Source organism: Erythrolamprus reginae, chromosome 1, assembly GCF_031021105.1.
Source record: "Erythrolamprus reginae isolate rEryReg1 chromosome 1, rEryReg1.hap1, whole genome shotgun sequence".
NCBI classification, from domain to species: Eukaryota; Metazoa; Chordata; class Lepidosauria; order Squamata; family Dipsadidae; genus Erythrolamprus; species Erythrolamprus reginae.
Window position 1 is genome coordinate 137,691,978 of NC_091950.1, and position 25,262 is coordinate 137,717,239.

Sequence of the window (25,262 nt, forward strand, 5' to 3'; positions counted from 1 at the left end):
ATCAAGTAATATATTTAATTTATGGGCAATCCATCATCTCTGTGTTTGTATATATTTGTATGTGTTCTCTGAATAAAAAAACCCATCCATATTAAATATGAAATATGCTGGGGATTACACCAGGAGTGGTTCCGGTTTGTTTTGCTGCTAGTTCGCTCAGGGATGCACTTTTTGCGCATGCATACACATATTATGTGCCATGCATATGTGCGCACATGCACAATACTTAACTTTTGTGCAGGCAACGAAGAAAACCCAAAATGACAAAAGAATTGGTTCAGGGACATGGCAGGCCTAGATTGTTGCTGGTTCTAGGGACATAAGTCGCCAAGTTGCTACTGGTTCTATATAACCAGTCTGAACTGGTAGGAACCCACCTCTGGATTACACTAATTATGGAAGTATTAATGATATCCCAAGGGGGTAATGTTTAAAGATTTCCATTTATTGAAGTCCAAAAAACCCCACTTTTATATAACCTATAAGTATTTAATGCAATCATTTGAGAAACATTATGTGGAATAAAAGAGTTTAAAATGATAAATATTTAATCTATTGATTAACAAGAATTTTTTTATTATCAATTCTGACAAACCAATTAAAAAGTACCCTGCAACTTCCCCGAATTCATTAATTCAGAGAGCAGATGAGATGGTCCCAAGAAAAAGATACAGAAACAAAACACTTAATTGTGTGTCTTATGCAGGCTTATTTTTAATGCTTCTAATTTCATTCATTCTTCCCTTAGAATACAGAAACTACATTAAACAAAAATTTGCAATGATCAAAGATCCTAATGCTATTCCTGGTGAATACGTGCCCCTAAACCAGAGATATTCAAAGCTGATCATACTAGATTATCACCAGTCAGAAGAAGAGAAAGAAGATGAAATTCTGGCAATGGGAAGGAAACATCTTGAAATCATCAACAAAAGAGCTGAGACTTCAACCAGCATTGAAACATTATTTAACCCTGATAAATATGGATTAACTCCACAAATTGTTGTGTTGCAAGGAGCTGCAGGAATTGGAAAAACAATGATGGCCAAAAAAATCATATTTGACTGGGCTTCTCAACAACTTTACCAAAATAAATTTAATTATGTTTTCTATATTAGCTGCAGTGAGATGAATTTCCATGCAGAGTCCCAGAAAACTAGCATTGCAGAAATAATTTCAAATGAATGGCTCAAGTGTCAAAAAGTGAAAAATGTGATTCAAAACATACTGAGGAACGAAGAGAAACTTCTGTTCATAATTGATGGGTTTGACGAATTAAGACATTCCTTTAATCAGGCTGAAAACTATTGTTGCATTGATCCCTGGAAGAAGGAGCCAGTGAGAATTATTTTGAGTAATTTATTTCAAAAAAGGATTCTTCCTAAATCCTCTCTTATAATCACAACAAGACCAACTGCTTTGGAGAAACTCTATCAATGTTTAGAACACCCACGTTGTTTTGAGATATTGGGGTTTTCCACAAAAGAGAGAGAAGAATATTTCCTCAATTTTTTTGAAAACAAAGACCAAGCAATGCAAGCTTTCAGATTTGTTAAACAAAATGATACCCTTTTTACCATGTGTGTGATTCCTCTTGTGAGCTGGATCATCTGCACAGTGATGAAACAGGAGCTGGAGAGAGGCAAGGATCTCCAGAAGACACCATACACCCTCACTGCAATATATATGCTATATTTCTCCAGTTTGTTAAAGTTTCACCATAAAGAATCCAAACAGGATCTCCAAGCAAATGTAAAAGGTCTGTGCTCTTTAGCTGCAGAGGGAGTCTGGAAACGGAAAATATTGTTCATGGAGAAAGAAGTCAAGAAGCATGGTTTAGATCAAAAAGACTACATCCCTCTCTTTCTAAATCAAAGTGTCTTCGAAAGAGACATTGATTATATTCAAACCTATAGTTTCATTCACTTAAGCTTCCAGGAGTTTTTTGCTGCATTGTTTTATGTCCTGGAAGAAGGAGATGAGCAGCATTCTGAAAATTGGAAAAAAAATTTGCAGACACTGTTAGAAACACATAGATCTTTTAGGCCTGACTTTGTAGTAGGATTTCACTTCCTCTTTGGTTTTTTAAATGAAGAAAAAAGAATGAGAGAGTTGAGAAAAGAATTTGGATGGGAAATTTCTCCTAAGAATAAAGAATTCTTGTTAAACTGGGTGAAAAGTAATATTCCAAAAAGGAGACATAATTTTCAATTGCAAAAAGAAATGTTTAGTTATTTATATGAGACACGAGATGACAATTTCATAAAAAATGCAGTATGTAGTATCACTGAAATAGATTATCAGAGCAACTCAGATATGGAATTGATGATCCTGGCCTATTGTATACAACACTGCCAGAATTTAAAATACCTCTTTGCCAAAGGTTCTGCATTTGTAGATCATGCAGAGACAGAACTATTTCTTCCAGAAGATAAGTAAGTATTTTTGAAAACTTGTTGAATATTTTGTTAAGTTTGAAGCAATGGAGGTTGACATGGGGTAGCTGGATTCACCTTTATTAGGAACCAGCATATAACAAAAAGAAATCGCAACAAAGTAAAACACAGTAACTTGTGGCAAAGAACAACCTGTGCAACAAGGGTTTCCCTTTTTAAAAGATTTTTCCCCTGGTAGGTGCATATTTGACAGCCACTTGAATTTCCCAGCCACGGCTTGGCCAATCCGCAGCCGGTATGTAGATAACTCTGTTTACTATATTGGCTATTTACATTGTCAGATACAATTAAGTCTGGGTATACATGCATGGTAAACAATTTCTGCAATGCTTTTACGGTTGCACAAGTGGTGATTGAATTCATGAGAATTATCTATAGCCACTTAGAATAGGCACCTACCACTATGAGGAATGACTGTGAGGGGATAGGCCCTGCAAAATCTATATGTAATCTTGACCAAGGGCCCCTAGGCATCTGACATTCTGTCGGTGTTGTTTGGGGGGGGGGGGGCTTGGTCTGGATTCTTGGCAAGGGCTGCAAGTGGCCACTTACTGTTCAATGTCTGTGTCTAGGCCTGGCCACCACAAGTGGCTTCTGGCTAGGCTCTTCATTCTCACTATCCCTGGGTGGCCTTTGTGCAATATGTCAATTACTTTGTCCCTTTTTTAAAAAAAAAAATTAATTTTTTTTATTAATTTTCATAAAAACAAACAAATACATACAAACAATAAACATAAAGTGGGGGTGTATTTCCCCCGCTTCTTATGAAAGTATACATTCAAATGTAGAAAAAGAATACATAATTAAATATATGTTAACTATTATAGAAAAAAAGTTAATAAATTTGAGTTAAAGTTTTACAAATCTTAATTTCGATGTAGATGTTAAATAGGGTTAGTATAACATAATTGCCAAAAAATACCTTTAATATAATCCTAATTACTATAGTAAAATAGTGTCAAACCTTCAATCCAAACAATTAAGCTAATTTCAACTATTATACATCAAAGATCTTAGTATGTTGCTTATACTTGTACATACACTACTATATCATAATCGTCAAGAAGTACTTTTAAGCTAGTATTAATATTGTTGTCACCTAGGTAAAAACAAATACAAAAAACCCCACTAAAAATCAATCTATATGTCTTATTTTTTCTTATCTATCCATTTATAAACATTGTTCCATGTTTCATAAAATTTAGTATCCTCTTGATCGTTTAATCTTCTTGTCATCATGTCCATTTCAGCGCAATCTAATATTTTGGCTATAACCTCTTCTTCCTTGGGGATTTCCTCCCCTTTCCAATTTTGCGCATATATTATTCTAGCCGCGGTTAATATGTGTATAATTAAATAAAAAATTTCTTTCTTGTAGGTCTGATTTGTAACACCTACTAAGTAAAATTCCGGGGTATTATCTATATCTTGCTTTATTATTTCTTTTAATATTTTTTCAATCATCTTCCAATATGTTTTTGCTTTACCACATGTCCACCATTGATGATAATAAGTTCCTATATCCTTCTTACATTTCCAGCATATTGGAGATGTTTTGGGAAACATTTTTGCTATCCTATTTGGTGGGAGATGCCATCTATAAAACATTTTAATTTGATTTTCTTTTAATGAAACTGATTTAGTCATTTTCCAATTATTAATCCACACTTTCTCCCATGTATCTATATCTATTTCCTTGCCAATATTTCTACACCATCTTATCATAGTATCTTTTAAAGTCAACTCTATATTTTTATGAGCGATGAGTAGTTTATATATTTTCCCTATCATTTTTGTTGAATTAGTGGTAATTAAAGTAGTTAAAGGATTCTTACTTTTATTAAAAATGTAAAGAGTTTTATCCTTCTGATATCTAGATCGGATCTGGGCGTAGTGCCACCAGTCTATTATTATCCCTTCTTCTTGTAGTTCAATTCTAGATTTAAGCTTCATCTGATCATTTAATAATTCTTTATATCTATGAGTTATTTTCTTGTCCTTTATAGACTTTGGATGCGTTATTGCTTCTAAAGGAGCTAGCCATTCTGGGATACTTAAAAAATGATTTTTCTTTATGTCTTTCCATACTTCTAATAAGTATTTCCTTAATGTATGCCTTTTAAAATATGAATGGTTTTTGTCCTTATCATACCATAAAAATGCATGCCATCCAAGCATTAAATCATGTCCTTCTAGGTTAAGTGTTCTTTTGTTATCTAAGATTATCCAATCTCTAAGCCATGTTAATGCAGCGGCCTGATAGTATAGTTTCCAATTTGGAAGGCCAAATCCTCCTCTTTCTTTAATATCTTCTAAGAAATTCATTTTTATCCTTGCTTTTTTCCCTTGCCATATAAATTTTTTAACTAGGTTTGTTAAAGTTTTTAAAAAGATTCCCCCTGGGTTTATTGGTATTACCTGAAAAAGAAATAAAACCTTGGGTAAAATATTCATCTTAATTGTTGCAATTCTTCCTAAAAAAGATATTTTCAAATTATTCCACATTGCTAAATCTTTTTTAATTTCTGCTAGTAATTTTATATAATTATCATTTTTTAATGTTATTGTTTTCGCTGTTAAATTTATTCCTAAATATTTTACTTTTTTTACAGTCTTTATTCCAGAAATACTTTCTAATTTAGTTTCTTGTGTTTTATTCATATTTTTGGTCAAGAAATGTGTTTTGCTTTTATTTATCTTTAAACCTGCTACGTTTCCGTATTGTTCAATAGTTTGTAGTAAAGTAGGAACTGTTGTTGTCGGTTCTTCAATTATGAACATTAGATCATCTGCAAAGGCCTGGAGTTTATAGGTTTCATCTCCTACGGTTAAACCTTTTATTTTAGGGTCCGCTCTTATTTTAATTAATAAAGTTTCAAGAGTCATGATAAATAACAATGGTGATATAGGACATCCTTGGCGAACTCCCTTGTTTATATCAAGTGTTGGTAATTGACTGTTATTCAGTATTATATTCGTTGTTTGTTTTGAATATATGGTATCTATTAGGTTAACAAATTTTGGGCCAAATCTCATTTTATTTAATTGCATTTTTATAAATATCCAATTAACGTTGTCGAAGGCCTTTTGAGCATCTAGAAACATTAAAGATGCCATCTTGTCTGGGTGTTGTTCATAGTACTCTAGTATATTTATTACAGTTCTAATATTATTTTTAATTTGTCTCCCTGGAAGAAACCCATTTTGGTCTTGGTGTATTATTCCATTTATAACTCTTTTGAGTCTCTCTGCATAAATGGCAATAAAAATCTTATAGTCTACATTTAATAATGATATAGGCCTATAGTTTTTAATTTTTTCTGGTTCTGTACCCTGTTTATGTATTAAGGTTGTCAGTGATTCTGACCAAGATTTGGGGATTTTTCCCTCAAGTCTACATAAATTAAAGGTTTCTAACATGTGGTTTCTTATTGTTTCATTGTCTATCTTGTACCATTCTGCAGGTATGGCATCTGGGCCTGTGGCCTTATTACTTTTCTGTTTTTTAATTGTTGTTAGGAGTTCCTCCATTGTTATTGGTCCATCCATGGTGGCCTGTTGGTCTTCTGTTATTTGTGGTAAATTTGAAGCTTTTAAATAGTTAAAAACTTCATCTTCAATAACATGATCTTTAGCATATAACTCTTTATAAAAATTATACACAATGTCTGCCTTACCTTCTGTATCATATTTTATTATACCATCTTTGTCTTCTAATTTTTGGATTAATTTTGATTGACTCTGTTTTCTAAGTTTATACGCTAGCCATCTGCCGGGTTTATTTGCGTGTTCAAAATATTGTTGCTTTGCTCTTTTGATCTTTTCAGTTAGTTGGTTTTGTTCTATAACTCTAATTTTATGTTTAATTACATTCATTTCTGTCTTTAGATCTCTGTTCTTAATATGTTGCTGCGATAAAGATTCTAATTGTTTTAGTTCGTTTGTTAATTGTAAGTACTCTAATTTCTTTTCCTTATTATGTTTTGCTGTATAAGATATTGTTAAGCCTCTTATATACGCTTTAACTGTGTCCCATAAATTCTGTGGAGTAGTGTCTGATGTTTTATTAATTTCAAAAAATATTTTTAATTCCTTTTCAATCCAATCCTTATATTTCTTATCATTTAATATATACCTATTCATCCGCCAGTTGTTCTGTTTATTATTCATCGTCATATAGACCACTATTGGGTTGTGATCAGCCCATGTATTAACGTCTATCTCGACCTCTCTTATTTGTTCTGCCACCGTTTTTGGTGCCCATAACATGTCAATTCTCGTCCAAATTTTGTGAGGGTTGGAGTAGAAGGTAAATTGCCTTTTGTGAGGGTGTCTTTCCCTCCAAATGTCACTTAGTAATAATTCCGCTTTCATTTTTTGAAAAGTACTAGGTAGCAAATTCCTTCTTGTTTTTTTACCTTTTCCCCTTTTTTTATTACCTCCCCCTCCTGAATGGTCTAATTGTCTATTCGCGATAGTATTGAAGTCACCTATTATCAATACATTGTCGATAGCTAAGTCTATTATTATTTGGTGTAAATTTTTATAAAATGTCATTTGATCTTCATTGGGAGCATAAATAGAAACAACCACTAGAGGTCTAGGTTCAATATCAACTTGTACAATCAGTATCCTACCCTCTTTATCCTTATATATTTGTTTGGAATTTATAGAATTCTTAACATACATCACTACACCTCTTTTTTTTTTGGTCTGCTAATGCAGCGTACATTTTTCCAATTTTGGGATTCAACAGTAATTTTTGGTTATCTTTTTTAATATGAACTTATTGTAGTATTGCAATCTGAACATTTTGATTTCTAATTTTAGAAAAAAATTGCTTCCTTTTTCTTGGTTCGTTAAGTCCATTGACATTTACGGAAAAGATTTTTAAGTCTTTATTTGTTGTCATTTAATGGGTTTTTTGGTTTCTCGCTGAGGTTGAACTCTTCTAGGACCTTGGTCCTGCTCTATTACTTGAGCAGTAGCCCCCAGATCTTCTTCTTGCTGAGTTGGTAATTTTTCCCCTGGTTGCTGTTGAGCTGGTTGTAGTTGGACCACTTGTTGCTTACTTGTGTGATCGGAGTGGCCAATGCCACTCTTTTCAAGAAAGTACATGGCTTGTTCTACGTTTTCCAATTTGTACCTTGTAGAACGCCATGTCAGAGAAAGTCCTTGTGGAATAAGCCAACGGTAAGTGATATTTTCTTTGATCAAAATTTTAGTTAAAAAGTGATAATCTCTTCTGTTTTCTCTGACACTTCTTGGAACTTGTTTTAGTATCTTTATGTCTACTCCATGTCGTTGGGGCGGGGAGTTTCTTGAATAATGAAGTATCTCATCTCGCAACGCTTTTCTTGTAAACTTAATATGTATCTCTCTTGGGAGGTTGTGTCGACGGATATAGCTATTCGAGATTCTGTATACTTCATCGATTTCTTTCAGTAAAGCTATAGGGTCCTCTTGGAGTATAGCTCCAATAATTTCCGCCATAGTCATTTTTAAATCTTCATCTTTTTCCTCTTTTATATTCTGAAATCGAAGTCCGTACGAAGCTCGTTGCATCTCCAGCTGGATGATTGATTCATCATATCTTCTGTATCTTTCATCAGCTCTCCCTTCAAGATAGTCCATTCTTTTCTCATTTTTATCAGATTGCTCTTCAACTTTTTTAACTCGGTCATCACTTTCTTGGAGTGTTTGTTGGATCTGCTTTATCTGGTCTTTCATCTCGCCCATGTCAGCTTTCATTTGGGCCATCTCCACTTTAAATTCTGCCAAGTCAGCTTTTATGGCTTCTCTTTGTTGTGTTGCCTCCTCCTTTATGGCTTCTCTTTGTTGTGTTGCCTCCTCCTTTATGGCCTCTCTTTGTTGAGTGGCGTCTTCTTGTGATTTAACCATGAAGTCCTTCAAAGTATTTAAAGTCTCGTGTATAGTTGCAAGATTAGACTGCATTGTTTTGTCTTTGTCTTTATCTTTGGTGGACATGGTTAACACCTGGTGCGAGGGAGAAGAATGCGGTGACACTTGTGGAGAGAGGGTAGTTGGTGTAGTTTGTTTTTTTGCTGTTTTAACAAGGGTTGAGGTATGGGACATTATCAAATTAGAATCCACTATTTCAAATTTTAAAATTGGTTTCAATTTATATATAGTGAAAAAGAAAAAAATTACTATAAATTCCAAATCTGTTCAGTGTATTTTGTTAAAAAGAGAAATTCCCTTATAATATAACTATACCAATTCAATAGCAATTCAATTAATAACAGAATTCAAAAAATATATATTATTATTTAATGCCACAGGAAAAGAGAACAGGTATTAACCTTTGCAAATAAGAGAGAGACAAGAAATAAAAGAAGGGAAGGAATATCAGCTATATGTAGAAAACAAAAGGAAAAGCATTGGAGGGGAAACTTTGGGAGGAGGGAAGGAAGAGGAGAAGGGGAAAAAAATAAAGTGAAAAGAGTTGTTCAAAGGGGAAAGAAAAAAAAAAGGAGGGTAATATTTTAATTCAACTATTTAAAATAGAGCAGGAACCCAAGGGTTATTAACAATGCATATAGTTCAAACTAAACTTCTTCTAATAATAAAAATACACAGGAATAGAAAAAAAAAGTCAAAGGAAAGTCAGGAAGAAAACAAATAATTATTCAAAGACACAATAGCAATATTGTATACTTAAGTTCTTCGTTATAGATCCTGTAATTTTGCTAGAGAGTAGAGATGAAGATCCAAGTCTCAGAGGGTGAAGTTGTATTTGATTTCAATTCAAGGTTCAAAGAGTAAGACAAATCAAAGGCTTGCTTGTATTCAGAATGAAGTCAGTTTATTTTCCAAGTTCAAGGCAGGAACAAAGAAACAGATCCCAAGATGGAGTCAAGTTAATTTCCGTGCAGCAGGGCAGATGTTAGACAAAAGAATTCTCAACAAATAATCCAAAAGGAGTCAGCAGATAATCCAGAAAGGCTCAGCAAGTAATCCAAATAGGTTAATCCAACAATAAGTAATCCAAAAAAAGAAGTGATTTCAATCTCTTCTAGATTCCATTTAGTTCATAGTTTTTAAATTATTTCATGTTGTGAAAAAGAGCAACAAGAGAAAGAAAGGCAGCAAGACTGTGTTCCTCCGCTTCAAAATTTAAGCCCAGAACATTATGATTTTAAGAGTCTATCAAAAACAAATTCTGATCATCACTAGGAATTTCCTGTAGCAGTTAAAATTTTCTAAATAGTCATGTCAGATTTAAGCTATTTTGTTAAACCATAAAATCAGGAAATTATTTTATAAGTTCCAAAGTTCACGTTCAAGATGGAAAAGTAAAAGGAAAAAAAAATTAGGTCCGGCTGTTATTTGCGGATGAGTTCAAACAGGGAAAAACTTTCACTTTCGCCCTGAAGAAAAAAGACTTTTACTTAAAACTTTCATGATCTTCTGCTTTTGAACACGAAACACAATGGAAATTTTTACCTTAGGTCCTTTCTCTGCTATATTCTTTTTCAATGAAGATATTTTGTACTTTCACTTCTTAGATTTTTCCTTCTTCCCGCTGGGTGAGGGGAGAAAGCGCTGGCCGGTCCTCTTAAGCAAAGAGGAGCGGTTCTCCCGTCTCCGAAGCTGCGGGGCGAACCGCTGCCTCCGGAGTCCTGGTGATGGGTCCTCGGGCAGAGGAGAGCCCCCTGTTCATGGATCGGGCCATCCGGGCCCGATCCGATCGCAGATGCGACCTTCGGAGGGGGTAGAAGGGATCGCCTGGCAGAGCCCTGCCAGAAACGTCCCGCCGCGATCTCCACCAAACCGGAAGCTCTCAATATGTCAATTACTTTGTCCCTTAGGGTTGCGGGTATTATCACCCTCTCCCCCTACAAGATGCACCCCCTCAGTATGGAAAGTTCCATTTTCTTGCTCTTGTACTGTTTCAGCTCTTCCTGAAGTGTTCCTTCTGCCCATCCCCTGAGTATACAACCTGTTAATGCTTTAAGTGTTTTGTCCCATGTTTTTGTGTTTCTCTAGCTACTTCCTCTGCTGTGACTGTCAGGTGATTGTCCAATTCTATTAACAGGACATCTGCCACTGGAGCTGGATCGTTAAGTACCTTAGGCTCTCGGCAGCGGCTTAAGGCATCTGCATGGCTAATTCCCCCCCCCCCCCGGTGTTTTAGGCAATAATTGTAGCCAAATATGAAGATCAGCAACCTGGTCATTCTAGGGGCCATAAAGGCATGTGTAGCTTTGTTTTCTGCAAAGAGGACCAAAAGTGGTTTATGGTCAGTGATTAGTTGAAATTGCCACGCATAGAGATAATCGTGAATTTTTTTTAATACCAGCTACTGCTGCTAATGCCTCCTTATCAATTTGTCTCTAATTTCATTTTGCGTTGGACAAGGTAATTTAAAAAATGCTATGGGGGCCTCAATGCTGTCTGGAAAAATGTGGACAAGGACTGCACCTACCCTGTAAGGCGAGGCATCGCAAGTCAGTCTTAAAGGCATGGTGGTGTTGTATTGGACAATCACACTATTTGAGGACAAAAGGTTCTTTATTTTATTAAAAGTGAACTGTTCTGCCAGCTGGATCCCTTCTGTAACAATATATATATTTATTTATTTATTTAATTGGATTTGTATGCCACCCCTCTCCGAGGACTCGGGGCGGCTCACAGCATATATAAAAAAAGAACAGTAATATAATCCAATTAGTGCTACAATATTAAAAACAATTAAAAAGAGAAGATTAACCTAAAAAATAACTTATTAACCAAAGATTCAACAATCATACTTAAGGCATTCAGTGGTCAGGAGAAGATCTAAGAGTTTTTAAGCTCTTTCGGAAGGCAAGGAGGGAGGGGGCAGTGCGAATCTCTGGGGGAGTTGATTCCAGAGGGCCAGGGCTCCCACAGAGAAGGCTCTTCCCCTAGGTCCTGCCAACCGACATTATTTGGTCAACAGGACCCTAAGGAGGCCAACTCTGTGGGACCTCACTGGTTGCTGGGATTCGTGCGGCAGAAGGCGGTCTTGGAGATCATCTGGCCCTGTGCCATGTAGGGCTTTATAGGTCATAACCAACACTTTGAATTGTGCCCGGAAACTGATCGGTAGTCAATGCAGTCCGCGGAGTGATGGTGAGATGTGGGCATTCCTTGAAGGCCCAAGACTGCTCACGTGGCTGCATTTTGGATAAGTTGAAGTTTCCGAACACTCTTCAGAGGTAGTCCCATGTAGAGAGCATTGCAGTAGTCGAACCTCAACTATGCAGGGGTTCCGCTGCTGTGGCTTTCTATTTTAAGAAAACAGAGTAAAAGTTTAATAGACCTAGGAATGCCTGTAATTCAGTTTTATTTTGGGGTTCCGGGGCTTCCTTGATTGCCCTTACTTTATCCTCCGTTGGATGAATTCCTGTTCCATCTATTTTAAATCCGAGGAATTCGACACTCAGAACTCCCCACAAGCATTTATCAGCCCATAACTGAAGACACTTTTCTTGAAATCTTTTAAGGACTTCCCTGATCCGTTGGTTTTGAGATTCTCCCAAAATTAACACGTCATCAAAATATGGAACAACACCTGGGAGCCTGTTTAGCAGTCTCTCCATTATGCCTTGGAAAATTCTGGGGGCTACACTTACTCCGAATTGAAGCCTGGTGCATTTAAAGCCCCCCCTGTGTGTCACAAATAATAATAATAATAATAATAATAATAATAATAATAATAATAATAATAATAATAATAATAATTTATTAGATTTGTATGCTGCCCCTCTCCGAAGTTTTCTTTTGAAATAATGGTCAGTTGGGATTTATTTGTGGCTTCTGCAGCAGTACAGCAACTGTTTGTTTACTAAATATGAGTACTGTTTTCAAATGAAATGGAATAAACTCTTATGTCACAAAGCTGTGGTCTCATCTATGGGGATCTGTTGATACCCCGAGCTAGATCCAGATTTGCAAAAAAAAATTCCATGCCTTAATGAGTGTAGCAGTGTTGGGTTACCAGGATTGGGTATGCATTGTGCTGGAGTGCTTTGTTAAGAGTTGATTTATAATCAGCACAAACTCTTATAAACCCATGAGGCTTAAGTGGGGTCACTATTGGCATTTCCCATGGGGCATAATCCACTGGAACTAGGATTCCTTGGGCTATGAGTTTGTCCAATTGGGTGTCTAGCTTGGGTAGGAGTGGAAGAGAGACTCTTCGGGACTTGAGGTGTAATGGGGTGATTGCTGGGTTTAGGTTAAGGAAATCAGAGGCCCTTTGTAAGTTTCCAAACCCATGGCGAATACCTCTGGAAATTCCTTAGTGAAATCGGCATTTAGGTGTTGTTGAATTTTATGGATCCGGTTACCTCTATACCTAATGGGTCCATCCATTCCATTCCCAATAATCTGTATCTAGCCCCATCTACTACAATCAATGGCAGCATTAATACATGGTTTTTAAAAGTTATGGGAACTCTCACATGTCCAAATATTGGAATCCTGTTTCCCTAAAAGTCCCGCACAGTTGTAATTGGTTCTAATTATTCCCTCGTTAGGTTCGGCATGTACAGTTTAACTTTGTGCCATGGTATAATGGTATATTTCGAACCCATGTCCAGCTCCACGTTACAGGGTTAGATGTTTAACAAGAGGGACACCGAAATTTTACTCTTTGCCCTGGGGCCAGTGTAGTTTACTGTGGGGTAACAATTACCTCGGTTCTGATTCCGGATGTTGCCTTCCACTCTCTGCGAGTAGCTTTTGGAGGAGTTGTAGGAAGGACAGTTTTCTCTGTATCCACTGTTCCCAGATGGATGTTGACTTCTGGACTGGGGGGTGAAGTCATCCTGCAGGATTGTGCGGCAAGCTTTGGCGATGTGTCCGCATTTGTTGTAGCAGTGGCAGATCACGTCTCGGAAGGGGTACCTTGCTCTTGGATGGGGTCCTCTGCATCCTTGGCATTTGGTTGGGTGTCCTTGGTTCCCACTGTTCATGGAGGAGATCTGCAGGCAGCATTGTTTGTTGTGGCTGGTGTTTTCTACTTCCGGTCCATTTGGTTCCTCCGTCTTCACTGTGTCAGTTTTCACAAGGTTTACAGTTGTGGAGTCTCTTTTTAGGTCTTCTGTGGCTGCTCCGGAGACCTCGATAGCTTGAGCGGCTTTGAGGGCCTCCTGCAGTGTGGTGTCTTCATCCATGATGACCTTATTCTGGAGGGCTGTATTTTATATACCAAAGATTAGTCTGTCTTTCAGCCTGGATTCTGGGTTCTCATACTTGCATTTTGAGAGGAGCGCTCTGAGACGAGTGGCGAATTGGTTTATTCTCTCTCCTTCGGCTTGCTTCATATTCTCAAATTTGTGCCGGTAGACTCTTGATGCTTTGGTCGGTTTGAAGTGTGCCTTTAACTTTGTTGTTATGGTGGCCCACAGTACCGACCTTACTGGGTCTGAATCCGTTAGCGTTTGAGCGAGCTCGTAGATCAGTAGCCCACAAAGATTGAGGAAGATTGTGCATTTTCTGTTGTCACTGGCATCCTCGTTGCCGGATGCTTCTAAGAAATTTTCAAATTTATCCATGCATGTGTCCCAGTTGGTCTTCTCTGGGTTGAAAAATTCTGGAGCCTGTGCAACTGAGGATGCTTTCATGACTTCTTGAGTGTTGGTTATACTTCTCTTGTCGCCAGTATTAAGTTTGAATCAATGGAGGTCAACATGTGGTAGCCGGATTCGTCTTTATTAGGAATCAGCGTATAACAGAAAGAAATCGCAACAAATTAAAAAACACTAAATTGTGGCAAAGAAGAAACCACATGGCAAGGGTTTCCCTTTTTAAAAGAATTTTCCCTGGTAGGTGCGGCTTTGACAGCTGCTTGAATTTCCCGGCCGTGGCTTGGCCAATCCGCGGCCGGTATGTAGATAACTCTGTTTACCGTAACATATTTACATATTGGCTATTTATATGCATACATAATATATTTCATTTAGTTTTTCATCATGCCACTATATTGTATAACATACTGTCACAAATGTAATAATAGACCAGAAAAATTATATTTAGTATGCATAAATATCTTTTGGTAGTTAATTTAAAGAGTGCTCTCAATCGTTAAGCGAAGACAAGAGATGGGCTCTGTGGGCTGGAAAGATGATTTAAAATGAACAATTGTCCTTTGAGTAGGCTAACATCAATCAATTCCTCTCACACTTAAAGAACTTGATAATCATCAGGAAGTGTTCATCTCAGCTCAAGATTAGAGCTGTTTTACAATATAAACACTCACACAACATAAAACAAGTGCTTTGTGAATTGTGCCCACCACCAGACAAACATTCATAACCCACCACTAAATTGGGGGTGTTTCTTGTATAAACCCATTTTAACCCAAGAACAGAGTATCTATTTACATATTATAAAGTGATTCCAGTTTGTTTCTTGTAGCTTGGTCTCGGATTCTACTCGCCATATATCGTCTTACTTTGTCCCATCGTTCCATCAGTTGTCGCAAATCAGTTTCATTAACCAAATTCATCCTTTTATCTTAATCTCAAATTGAATGTGGTCCACCATATACCGGTACCAATTTTGCATTGTCCATTTTGTCACATCCTTCCAACCCAAGACTATTACCGCCTGAGTGTATTCTATTGCTACTTGTTTTATTTCCCTAAATTTTCCCATTGCATTACTTTTAATTAATATTGCCATTTCCTTAGTGATTATCCATCATATATTTAACATCCTATTAATATCCTCTTGCACTTTTTGCCAAAAATTCTGCACTACTGGGCATTCCCAAAACATATGCATAAACATTCTTTTATCTGGGCACCCATGCCAACAAATACCCTTAACATTCTGCTGAAAGTATGCGAGTTGAACAAGTGTGTAATACCACTTATGTAATATTTTCCCTCTCATTTCCCTAACTCTTGTATTCTTAGTTTTCCTTATATTCTCCACTATATTTTTCATCTCTTGCACCTCTACTTGTGTCTCACTTTGCTACCATTTAGTCAATTCTTGGATCACATCCCTGTCTGACTGCACTAATATCTTATATATATTGGTACCCTCACTTTTTTGTCTTCTTATTTTTAACTCTATCTCCTCCCTAAATAGTGCTTCCTTATTCTCCCTTTCATTCAGAAATTTACATATTGCATTTATTTGTAGCAATCCTCCCTTACCCACCCACCATTCTATACGATTTCTACTTGGCCTCCCATCCTTCTCATATAACTGTTCTATCTTAATTATCCCTCTTTCCTTCAACTCTCCTATAACCCTATTTAGATATGTTTCGTTATCTCTATTTATTACATATAGCGATGGCAGTTTTGATTTATATAATCCCATTTTCCCTTGCCATTTTTTCCAAATTTCCATTGTCCATTTCATTTATCTAAATCACTCCTATTCACCTTATAAAAAATAATTCTCTATTCTTCATCCCATTTATCTCTTTTTACAATTTTACCCATTTATTTTCAAATAATTTCAGCTCTATTAATCTTTCAATTTGAAATGCTTCTCTATACAATTCCAAACAAAGAATTCCCCATCCGCCCTCTTTTTTATTCTCTATTAACCACTTTTTCCTTATTCTCGGTCTCTTAGCTTCTTCAACCCAATAATTAAGTTTTTTATCCCACTCCCCAAACTTTGATGCTAATAAACCCCCTGGCAATACTTGAAATAAGTACACCATTTTGGGAAGTATCATCGTTTTAATGCTCTTATTTTAGCCATTCTCCTTAGCTTTTTCTCTTTCCAGCTCCTCATCTGTTTCAACATTTTCCTCCATATTTGTTTATAATTCAACTCCTCAACTTTTGCTGGGTTTCTCAATAACCAAATTCCCAAATACTTAATTTTCTTTAATCCTAACTTCAACTCTGATTCTTTCCTAATTTCTATCTTCTCTCTCGGACCTGTATTTAAGCACATAATCTCTGATTTTTCCATATTGACTGACAATCCCGATTCCTGTTTAAATTCTTGCAAAATATTTCTTATGCCTTTAATTATCTCCATCGGGGTCTGGGTCAGTATAATTGCATCATCTGCAAATAGGTTTAGTTTCATTTCTAATGAGCTGTTTTATGTCCTAGAAGTAGGAGAGGAGCACCATTCTGAAAACTGGAATACAAATTTACGGACACTGTTAAAAAGTCATAAATCTTTTAGGTGTGATTTTGCAGTTGGATTTCACTTTGTTTTTGGTTATTATTATTATTATTATTATTATTATTATTATTATTATTATTTATTAGATTTGTATGCCGCCCCTCTCCGTAGACTCGGGGCGTCTCACAGCAATGATAAAAACAATATATAATGACAAATCTAATAGTTAAACTCTAAAATAACAATAATACATTTAAAAAATCTAAAAAACAAGAAACCCCAATATATAAAAAACATGCATACAGTCATATCATACACAGAAAACAACATAGGCAAGGGGAGATGTTTCAGTTCCCCCACGCTTGATGACAGAGGTGGGTTTTAAATGAAGTAAAAAAAATGAGACATTTGAAAAAAGAATTTGGATTCCTAAGAGTAAAGAGTCCTTATTAGACTGGGTGAAATATAAAATTGACAAAAGATTTAATTTCCCTTTGCAAAGAGAAATGTTAGCTTATTTACATGAGACACAAGATGACAATTTTATAAATGATGCACTATGCGGTGTCACTAAAATAGATGATCGGTGCAACTCTGATATGGAATTGATTGTCCTGGCCTATTGTATACAACACTGCCAAAATTTGAAGGAACTCTTTATTTAAATCCCTACATTTCCATATCGGGAAGAGGAAAAATTATTTTTTTCAAAAACCGAGTAAGTACTTTATTTTTTGAAAGCTTATAACCAGGGGTGGGCTACTGCCCAGATGGCTACAGTATTCTCTAGAACAGAGGTCTTCATAGCTGGCTGGAGAATTCTGAGAGTTGAAATTCACAAGTCTTAAAGTTGCCAAGTTTGGGGACTCTAGAAAATTATTATTATTAATAATAATAATAATAATAATAATAATAATAATAATAATAATAATAATAATAACAACAACAACAACAACAATTTATTTGATTTGTATGCTGCCCCTCTCCAAGGATTAATACTTGAAACCTAATGTTTTGCCAGAAACCTTGATTTTGTTTGGTAGTCTGCAGGAAAGAGGGTTAAGATTGTTATGAGGAATGGAGCATTTTGGGATATTTACTTAGGCTGCTATAGTAGCAAGGAACAATTTAGATTGTTGCCTTTGAGTAATTGATTATTGCAGAAGAGACGGAGTAACGACACGGACACAAGAGCTGGATTTAAACTGGGTCATTTTTATTATTAATAAATTAGCATAATTTATTCAATTAAATTAGCATAAATTAGCATACCTGAATATGACCCAAACAATGGACCTGCAGGGTCAAACAATTGCTTCCGGGGCGAAAAATGACGTCAGATAAACTTCCTGGGCAACTTATGGGCATAGCTCCATGCTAGTCCAGGTGAGGGACCCCTCCCTCACCTGAGACCCTGCCATGCACTTGCATGAGGGGGGTCCCGCCAGCTAACCCCTAACAGGGGACTTAAAGGTGTGGGACCCAAAGACAAGTTCCCCCCAACTGCTCAGGTCGCTTCCACCACAAGCTTGGAGAGAACCTGTCAATCATCCCCAAAGATGCCCAAGGGAGAACACGCAGTTGCTAAACCACCACCCAGTTTTCTGCCCCTAACCTGCCTATCCAAATGACCAAAGGTAAGCCAATTAGACTAAACAGGTGCCAGCACCCCCTAACCGCACATCCATCTCCCCAGTGTGGAATGGGCAAAAAACCGGCCCGGCTAAGAGGCAAAGCCACAAAAAATTCCCATTCGGCCCCCCTGGGGCGACCCACAATAGCACACTGCAAAATAGGGAGGGCGGGCGGGTGTCTGCTCTGCTGCTGGGTCCGGGCGAAAAGGCCGAGCCCCGGGCCTGCGCGCCCTTAAATAGGGCCGGCAAGCCCCGCCCGGACATGTCAGCAGTCAGGCTACGTTGGCCTGACTCTCGGCCGAAGTCTCGCCTCGCGAGACTTCGCCCGAGACCCAAGATGGCGGCCGCCAGGAGTCCAGTATCTGCCCGACCCTCCTGCAAATGCCAACAGCGTGTAAGTCCGCTAGCGCTATTGCAGAAGAGACGGAGTAACGACACGGACACAAGAGCTGGATTTAAACTGGGTCATTTTTATTAATAATAAATTAGCATAATTTATTCAATTAAATTAGCATAAATTAGCATACCTGAATATGACCCAAACAATGGACCTGCAGGGTCAAACAATTGCTTCCGGGGCGAAAAATGACATCAGATAAACTTCCTGGGCAACTTATGGGCGTAGCTCCATGCTAGTCCAGGTGAGGGACCCCTCCCTCACCTGAGACCCTGCCATGCACTTGCATGAGGGGGGTCCCGCCAGCTAACCCCTAACAGGGGACTTAAAGGTGCGGGACCCAAAGACAGGTTCCACCCAACTGCTCAGGTCGCTTCCACCATAAGCTTGGAGAGAACCTGTCAATCATCCCAAAAGATGCCCAAGGGAGAACACGCAGTTGCTAAACCACCACCCAGTTTTCCGCCCCTAACCTGCCACGGAGCGGGGGTCAGATCTCTATCTTGGCCCCCCGACTCCCCCCTCTAGCTGTGCCAGCTCACGCAGAGACCGCTGCAGGTCCTGTAAGAAAATGGCGTTCCCCTGTCCTGACAGGTGAACGCTGTCGGCCCGGTAAGGCCATGGCCGATCTACAGTGATGAGGGGATGGGCCACTACAACCCCACCTAATTCCCTGACTATCCTCCCAGGGCCTTATTTACTCTCCGCCTTACCCGGTGAATGGCCCTAAGGGAAATGGCGACCCACAAATGATCCCCAGGAGGATCGAAGACCACACCACATGCATGGTGGGCCACACAGCGCGAAGTCACCGCAGGCCTCTGCAAGCCTGGCAGACAACCACAGGCCTCCAAGCGGGTACCGGTCATTGCCACCGAGGAGCAAGACCAGCAACCTGGGCACAGCAATGGGATGCCACCCTCCCAGTACCACTGGGCGCAGCAATGGGATGCCACCCTCCCAGCACCATCTGGGCGCAGCAATGGGATGCCGCCCTCCCAGCGCACATCTGGGCGCAGCAATGGGATGCCGCCCCCAACACCCACTGGGTGCAGCAATGGGATGCCGCCCTCCCAGCACCAACTGGGCGCAGCAATGGGATGCCGCCCTCCCAGCACCAACCGGGCGCAGCAATGGAATGCCGCCCTCCCAGCACCATCTGGGCGCAGCAATGGGATGCCACCCTCCCAGCACTATCTGGGCGCAGCAATGGGATGCCGCCCTCCCAGCACACATCTGGGCGCAGCAATGGGATGCCGCCCCCAACACCAACTGGGCGCAGCAATGGGATGCCGCCCTCCCAGCACCAACTGGGTGCAGCAATGGGATGCTGCCCTCCCAGCACCAACTGGGCGCAGCAATGGAATGCCGCCCTCCCAGCACCATCTGGGCGCAGCAATGGGATGCCGCCCTCCCAGCACCATCTGGGCGCAGCAATGGGATGCCACCCTCCCAGCACACATCTGGGCGCAGCAATGAGATGCCGCCCTCCCGGTACCAACTGGGCGCAGCAATGGGATGCCGCCCTCCCAGCACACATCTGGGCGCAGCAATGGGATGCCGCCCCCAACACCAACTGGGCGCAGCAATGGGATGCTGCCCTCCCAGCACCAACTGGGCGCAGCAATGGGATGCTGCCCTCCCAGCACCAACTGGGCGCAGCAATGGAATGCCGCCCTCCCAGCACCATCTGGGCGCAGCAATGGGATGCCGCCCTCCCAGCACCAACTGGGCGCAGCAATGGGATGCCGCCATCCCAGCACCATCTGGGTGCAGCAATGGGATGCCACCCTCCCAGCACTATCTGGGCACAACAATGAAATGCCGCCCTCCCAGAATCACCTGGGCGCAGCAATGGGATGCCGCCCTCCCAGCCATAGCGGCAGAAACACCTTTCCCGCCACACACCCCTTCTCCCCCAGCCAGACGACAACGACCCATCTGCCGACGACAGTTGGGTCCCCCCCAGCGGTACTTGTTGCTGAGTGGCCATCCCAAAAACGCTCCATGACCCCAGAGCAACACCGTCGGTCTCGTCCTGACGGGGTTGCATAGAAGAGGGCTAAAAGGTAAACCTGGCCTAAAACTCACCCCAGACCCTCAGCCGGCTGTTCGTACCGTAAAACAGGCCGCTGACTGCCAACGGACGACTTCCCTGAATCCTCCGTATCGAGAAACCGTAATTCCGCGCTAGTGGCAGCGCCGATATGGAATGAGCGTTCCATAGCCGGCGGGATCGATTCTGGCCTGTCCAAAAAACCTGGAAACTAGAACCCGCTAGACTAAAGGGATGAAATGAAAGGCACGGAGTGACTCGTCAGCCCGCGCCACGGCCCTGGCCTTGCTAGCCCATAGGGCCCCACCAAACCTGACACAAGCCACTGCCCTAAAAGGACGAGCCTCGTACAGAGAGGCACACAGACCGTCCAAAGCCTGACTAATCAGCGACAGCTGCTGCACCATCAGGGCCCGACGAGCATCGGAGGAGACTCCTCTCTCAGCCCGCCCACATCTTCCGAACGTGGAAGTCACCAGAAAAATCAGTAACCCCCCCGCCTTGGACCGAAAGGCGAGGCCGGATAACCTGGACCTGATTGTCCTAACTGAAAGGCCACGCTGCCTAAGCTGGACGCAAAAATATGGCCAGGCATACAACTGGGGCAGGCCAACTATAGGGGTAACCCTTATCCCGCCTGAAATCCCCAAACTCTTTTCCTGCCAGCTGCTAAGCCCCCAGAGTGCCAGGCACCCCAGAGAGGGCCATAGCCCAGCAGGCCTCTACTCTCCACTGCCCAGGAGCCCACCCAGGTTCCAAGGGGGTCGGGAAAAGCCTCAGGCGACGCCGTGCCCACGGGGCCAGGGTCCAAAACCTGGACAACTGACCACGGGACAGGTGACAGCAATCCCGTTATACCAACCCGGGGACATGCCTAGCCACAAAACAAAGCGTTCAGAAACAAGGCCCTGTGCACAAAATGGCGGACAAGCCACATGCCCCTGTCACTCTTAGAGGACAGGGCGCTCACAACATGGACCACTGCCAAGTTGTCGCACCAAAAGTACACAGTCCTGTCCCTGAACTGCTCCCTCCAAGGCTCTAAGGCCACTACCAAGAGAAAAAGCTCCAAAAAGGTCAAGACCGTAACTAAGGGGGAGGCTCTCCATTCCGGAGGCCAAACAAACCAGCACACTGGCCACCTAGCACAACCCCAAAGCCAGAAGTCCCTGCAGCATCCGAAAACAACTGCCACTCGGCTTCCAAAAGAAGCTCGTGCCTCAAAAAGACAACCCATTAAAACACTCTAAAAAATCCCTCGATACGCAGAGGTCAGCCCTGACCCCGGCGCATAAGCGGGTACGATGATGGGGCAAACGTCGCCCCTACATCGCACTATACAACCTCAGGGAAAAAACCCGTCCAGGCACCATGACCCGACAGGCAAAATTCAAAATCCCCGCTAATTCCTGCAGCTGCCTAAGAGTGACCTTCCTGCAGCCCAACACAAGATCAAGCGTAGCCCGGATCTCGACTAACTTATCTAGGGGCAATCTATAAGATTGCTCCTCTGAGTCCAATTCAATACCAAGGAAGGTAATCTTGGTGGCTGGGCCCACGGTCTTCTTCAGGGGCTAGAGGCACCCCCAACTGAGCACAAAGGGCTTTGAAGTCCTGCATCAGAGCAAAACATCGCTCTGAACGCGCAGGCCCCGTCATCAAGACCTCATCATGGTAGTGAAAGACCGAACCAAGACCACTGCACCTCCTGAGCGCCCACCCCAAGAAGGTGCTAAAGCTCTCAAAAGGAGAGCATGAGACAGAGCAACCCATAGGTAAAGCCCTGTCTACATAGAAACCACCCTCAAAGAGGAAGCCCAGGAGCCGGAAATCGTCTGGGTGAATGGGGAGGAGCCGGAATGCAGACATAATGTCGCATTTACCCATAAGGGCTCCGACCCCACACTACCTAACTATGGCCATGGCCACATTAAAGGATGCGTACCGGACAGAACAAAGGTCGTCAGGAATGAAATCATTCACTGACTCCCCTTTTGGAAAAGACAAGTGGTGAATCCACCAACATTCACCACTTGCCTGTTCGGGCCTCCTTCTTTATGTTTCCCCCAACAATGTCTTCATGTCCCACAACCGGTCTAAGGTTGTCAAACACGAAGGCCTTCCTAACCCCCCTGGAAGGGATCCTAAAAACCCCCAGGAAACCTAGCAGAAGAGCGTCCGCTCTCTCGCGAGGGTGGTAGTTTTTTAACCAACCCTTAAGAACAACAAAATTAATTGAACTGGGGTCCACTACCCCCAGCAGGCGGGGGCTGCTTCGCCTGACCCCCACCCTTCTGGTCCTTTCCTGTCTTAGGCCTAGGACAAACGAAAGCGGCGTGGGAGCCCCAAACTGGGGATGGCTCAAACCGCAAAGGCTCCAAAACTAAACACCCCCGGCCCCGACGGGTAAGCTGTCACTGGGGCCAGAGCCATAGCAGCCGAAGCCGGCAGAGTCCAACCTCCCACCCTAGATACCCTGGGCCCCAGCGGAAAAGCCACCGCAGGAGCCCCAGGGAGGGCAGCCATAGCCGGTGGGTACCATACCTGAGTACAGGTGCCTGCCAGAGACCCTAAACCATTGCACTCACCCCCGAAACCCGGTGGGACAAAGGCCTGCCCGGGCCAAAGAAGGAGTGCAACAGAGGTTGAATGTGTTGCGACCTCAACTGCCCCGCGGGGCCTGGCAAGGCCGCCACCTGCCTGGGCTGGCTAACCACTAGGATAGACCTATTAGGACCTTATTCCGGCCTTATCAGCTGGCCATACCCGCACCGGGACTGGAACATGCAACCTTTGCCTTGCAAGGCAGAGAATTAACCTCCAGGCTACAGTATCCAGTCCCGATTTGGGTTTTATTTGTTTTTTGCTTTGTTTTTTTTAATTATTTATTTATATATGTAAGTATGTATTAATTTTATTTCAGGTGTGTGTCTGTTTCTATTTTTTGAACCAGGAGCCAAGGCCAAAAAGACCCCGGCCCCAAAAGAAAATGAGGACCGCTGCCTAGGAAGGCAGGGGAGTAGTAGTAGGGCTGCTACCTATCGACAGGGAGCCCAAACTGACCCCCGCCGCCCTCCTCGCTCCCCCAAGGGGAAAAAACAATTGCTCCCCCACCGGGAGCCCTAGCCAACGGAGAACTGCCACTGGCAGCCAAACCTCCGGCCTCCGATGAGGCAGAAGAGCCGCCAAGGCCTCCAGGCCACGAGGCCGCCCAACCAAGGGGGGGAAGCACGCGACCAATTACCCCCACACACACACGCAAAGCGCCCTCCGCGGCACCTAGCGATCCCCCCAACCCGAGGGAATAAGTTAATGGGGGCGGGGGGCCTCACGCCGGACACCAGCCGAAGTGCCGGAGAGCTTCAAGAACAGGGGCAGACCACAGGCCTCGGAGCTGAAGAGGGCGTTCCACCAGGAGCTCCAACGAGCCGCTGCCCAAGCCGCTACGAGGCTTCTAAATTGACGGCCGTCACACACGGCCGCCGAAAAAGGCTCCAGGAGCAGACAGCCGAGTGTCTGCTCTGCTGCTGGGTCTGGCCGAAAAGGCCGAGCCCCGGGCCTGCGCGCCCTTAAATAGGGCTGGCAAGCCCCGCCCGGACACGTCAGCAGTCAGGCCACGTTGGCCTGACTCTCGGCCGAAGTCTCGCCTCGCGAGACTTCGCCCGAGACCCAAGATGGCAGCCGCCAGGAGTCCGGTGTCTGCCCGACCCTCCTGCAAATGCCGCCAGCGTGTAAGTCCGCTAGCGCTATTTTGTGAGTGGCCATTTTAATCATGAAGACACCTTTATGACAGTGCTCACAATGTGCTTTCAAAATTCCAAGTGAGATGTTTCTGTAATTTCACTGTTCTATAGCTGCTTACTTCTAGGATGTGGGTGAATTTGATGACCTGCTTGTTTTGAGTCCATTGATATGGGTATTGTTCTGGAATATCCTTGGTCAAGTTACATGATTGTCAAGCTACTCCCACCTGACCACATGGCCAGCAAGCCACTCCTACCTGGTCACATGACCATCAAGCCCACAGTGTGGTTGTAAAGTTTTTGGTAGTCCTTCACTGAGTCAATCTATTCTCCAAAGTACCAGAGGGTAGAACAAGAAGCAATGGGTGGAAACTAAACAAGGAGAGAAGTAACTTAGAACTAAGGAGAAATTTCCTGACAGTTATAGCAATTAATCAATGGAACAACTTATCTCCAGAAGTTGTGAATTCTCCAACACTAGAAGTTTTAAAGGAGATATTGGATAATCCTGCCTAGATCCCTTCCAACTCTGTTGTTATTATTATAAGATATTAGCAGTGAAGCAGTAAAGATGGCTTAGGCCTGTGATTTTCAACCTTTTTTGAGCCGCGGCACATTTTTTACATTTACGAAACCCTGGGGCACATTGAGCGGGAGGGGGGGCGGCTAAAAAAAGTTTGGACAAAAAAATTATCTCTCTCTTCCTCCCCTTCGCTCTATTTCTTTCTCCTTCCCTCTTTCTCTCCCTTCCTTCCTCTCTTTCTCTCTCTCTCCATCCCTCTTTCTTTCTCTTCCTTCCTTCCTTCCTCTTTTTTGCTCTCTCTCTCCCTCCCTACGTCCCTCCCTCTCTTTCTCTCTCTCTCGTACTTTCTTTCTCCC

At 41.9% G+C, this 25,262-nt stretch overlaps 1 protein-coding gene across 1 annotated transcript in view; it reads left to right on the forward strand.

Annotated features, from left to right (window-relative positions):
- The window catches only part of LOC139175573 (NACHT, LRR and PYD domains-containing protein 12-like), a 102,527-nt gene that overhangs the window by 10,263 nt on the left and 67,002 nt on the right, over positions 1 to 25,262 (forward strand). Inside the window, exons 4-5 of the mRNA XM_070766741.1 lie at positions 749 to 2,435; positions 2,635 to 2,691. Coding sequence (XP_070622842.1) covers positions 749 to 2,435; positions 2,635 to 2,691 — 1,744 coding nt within the window. The remainder of the gene's footprint in view (positions 1 to 748; positions 2,436 to 2,634; positions 2,692 to 25,262) is intronic.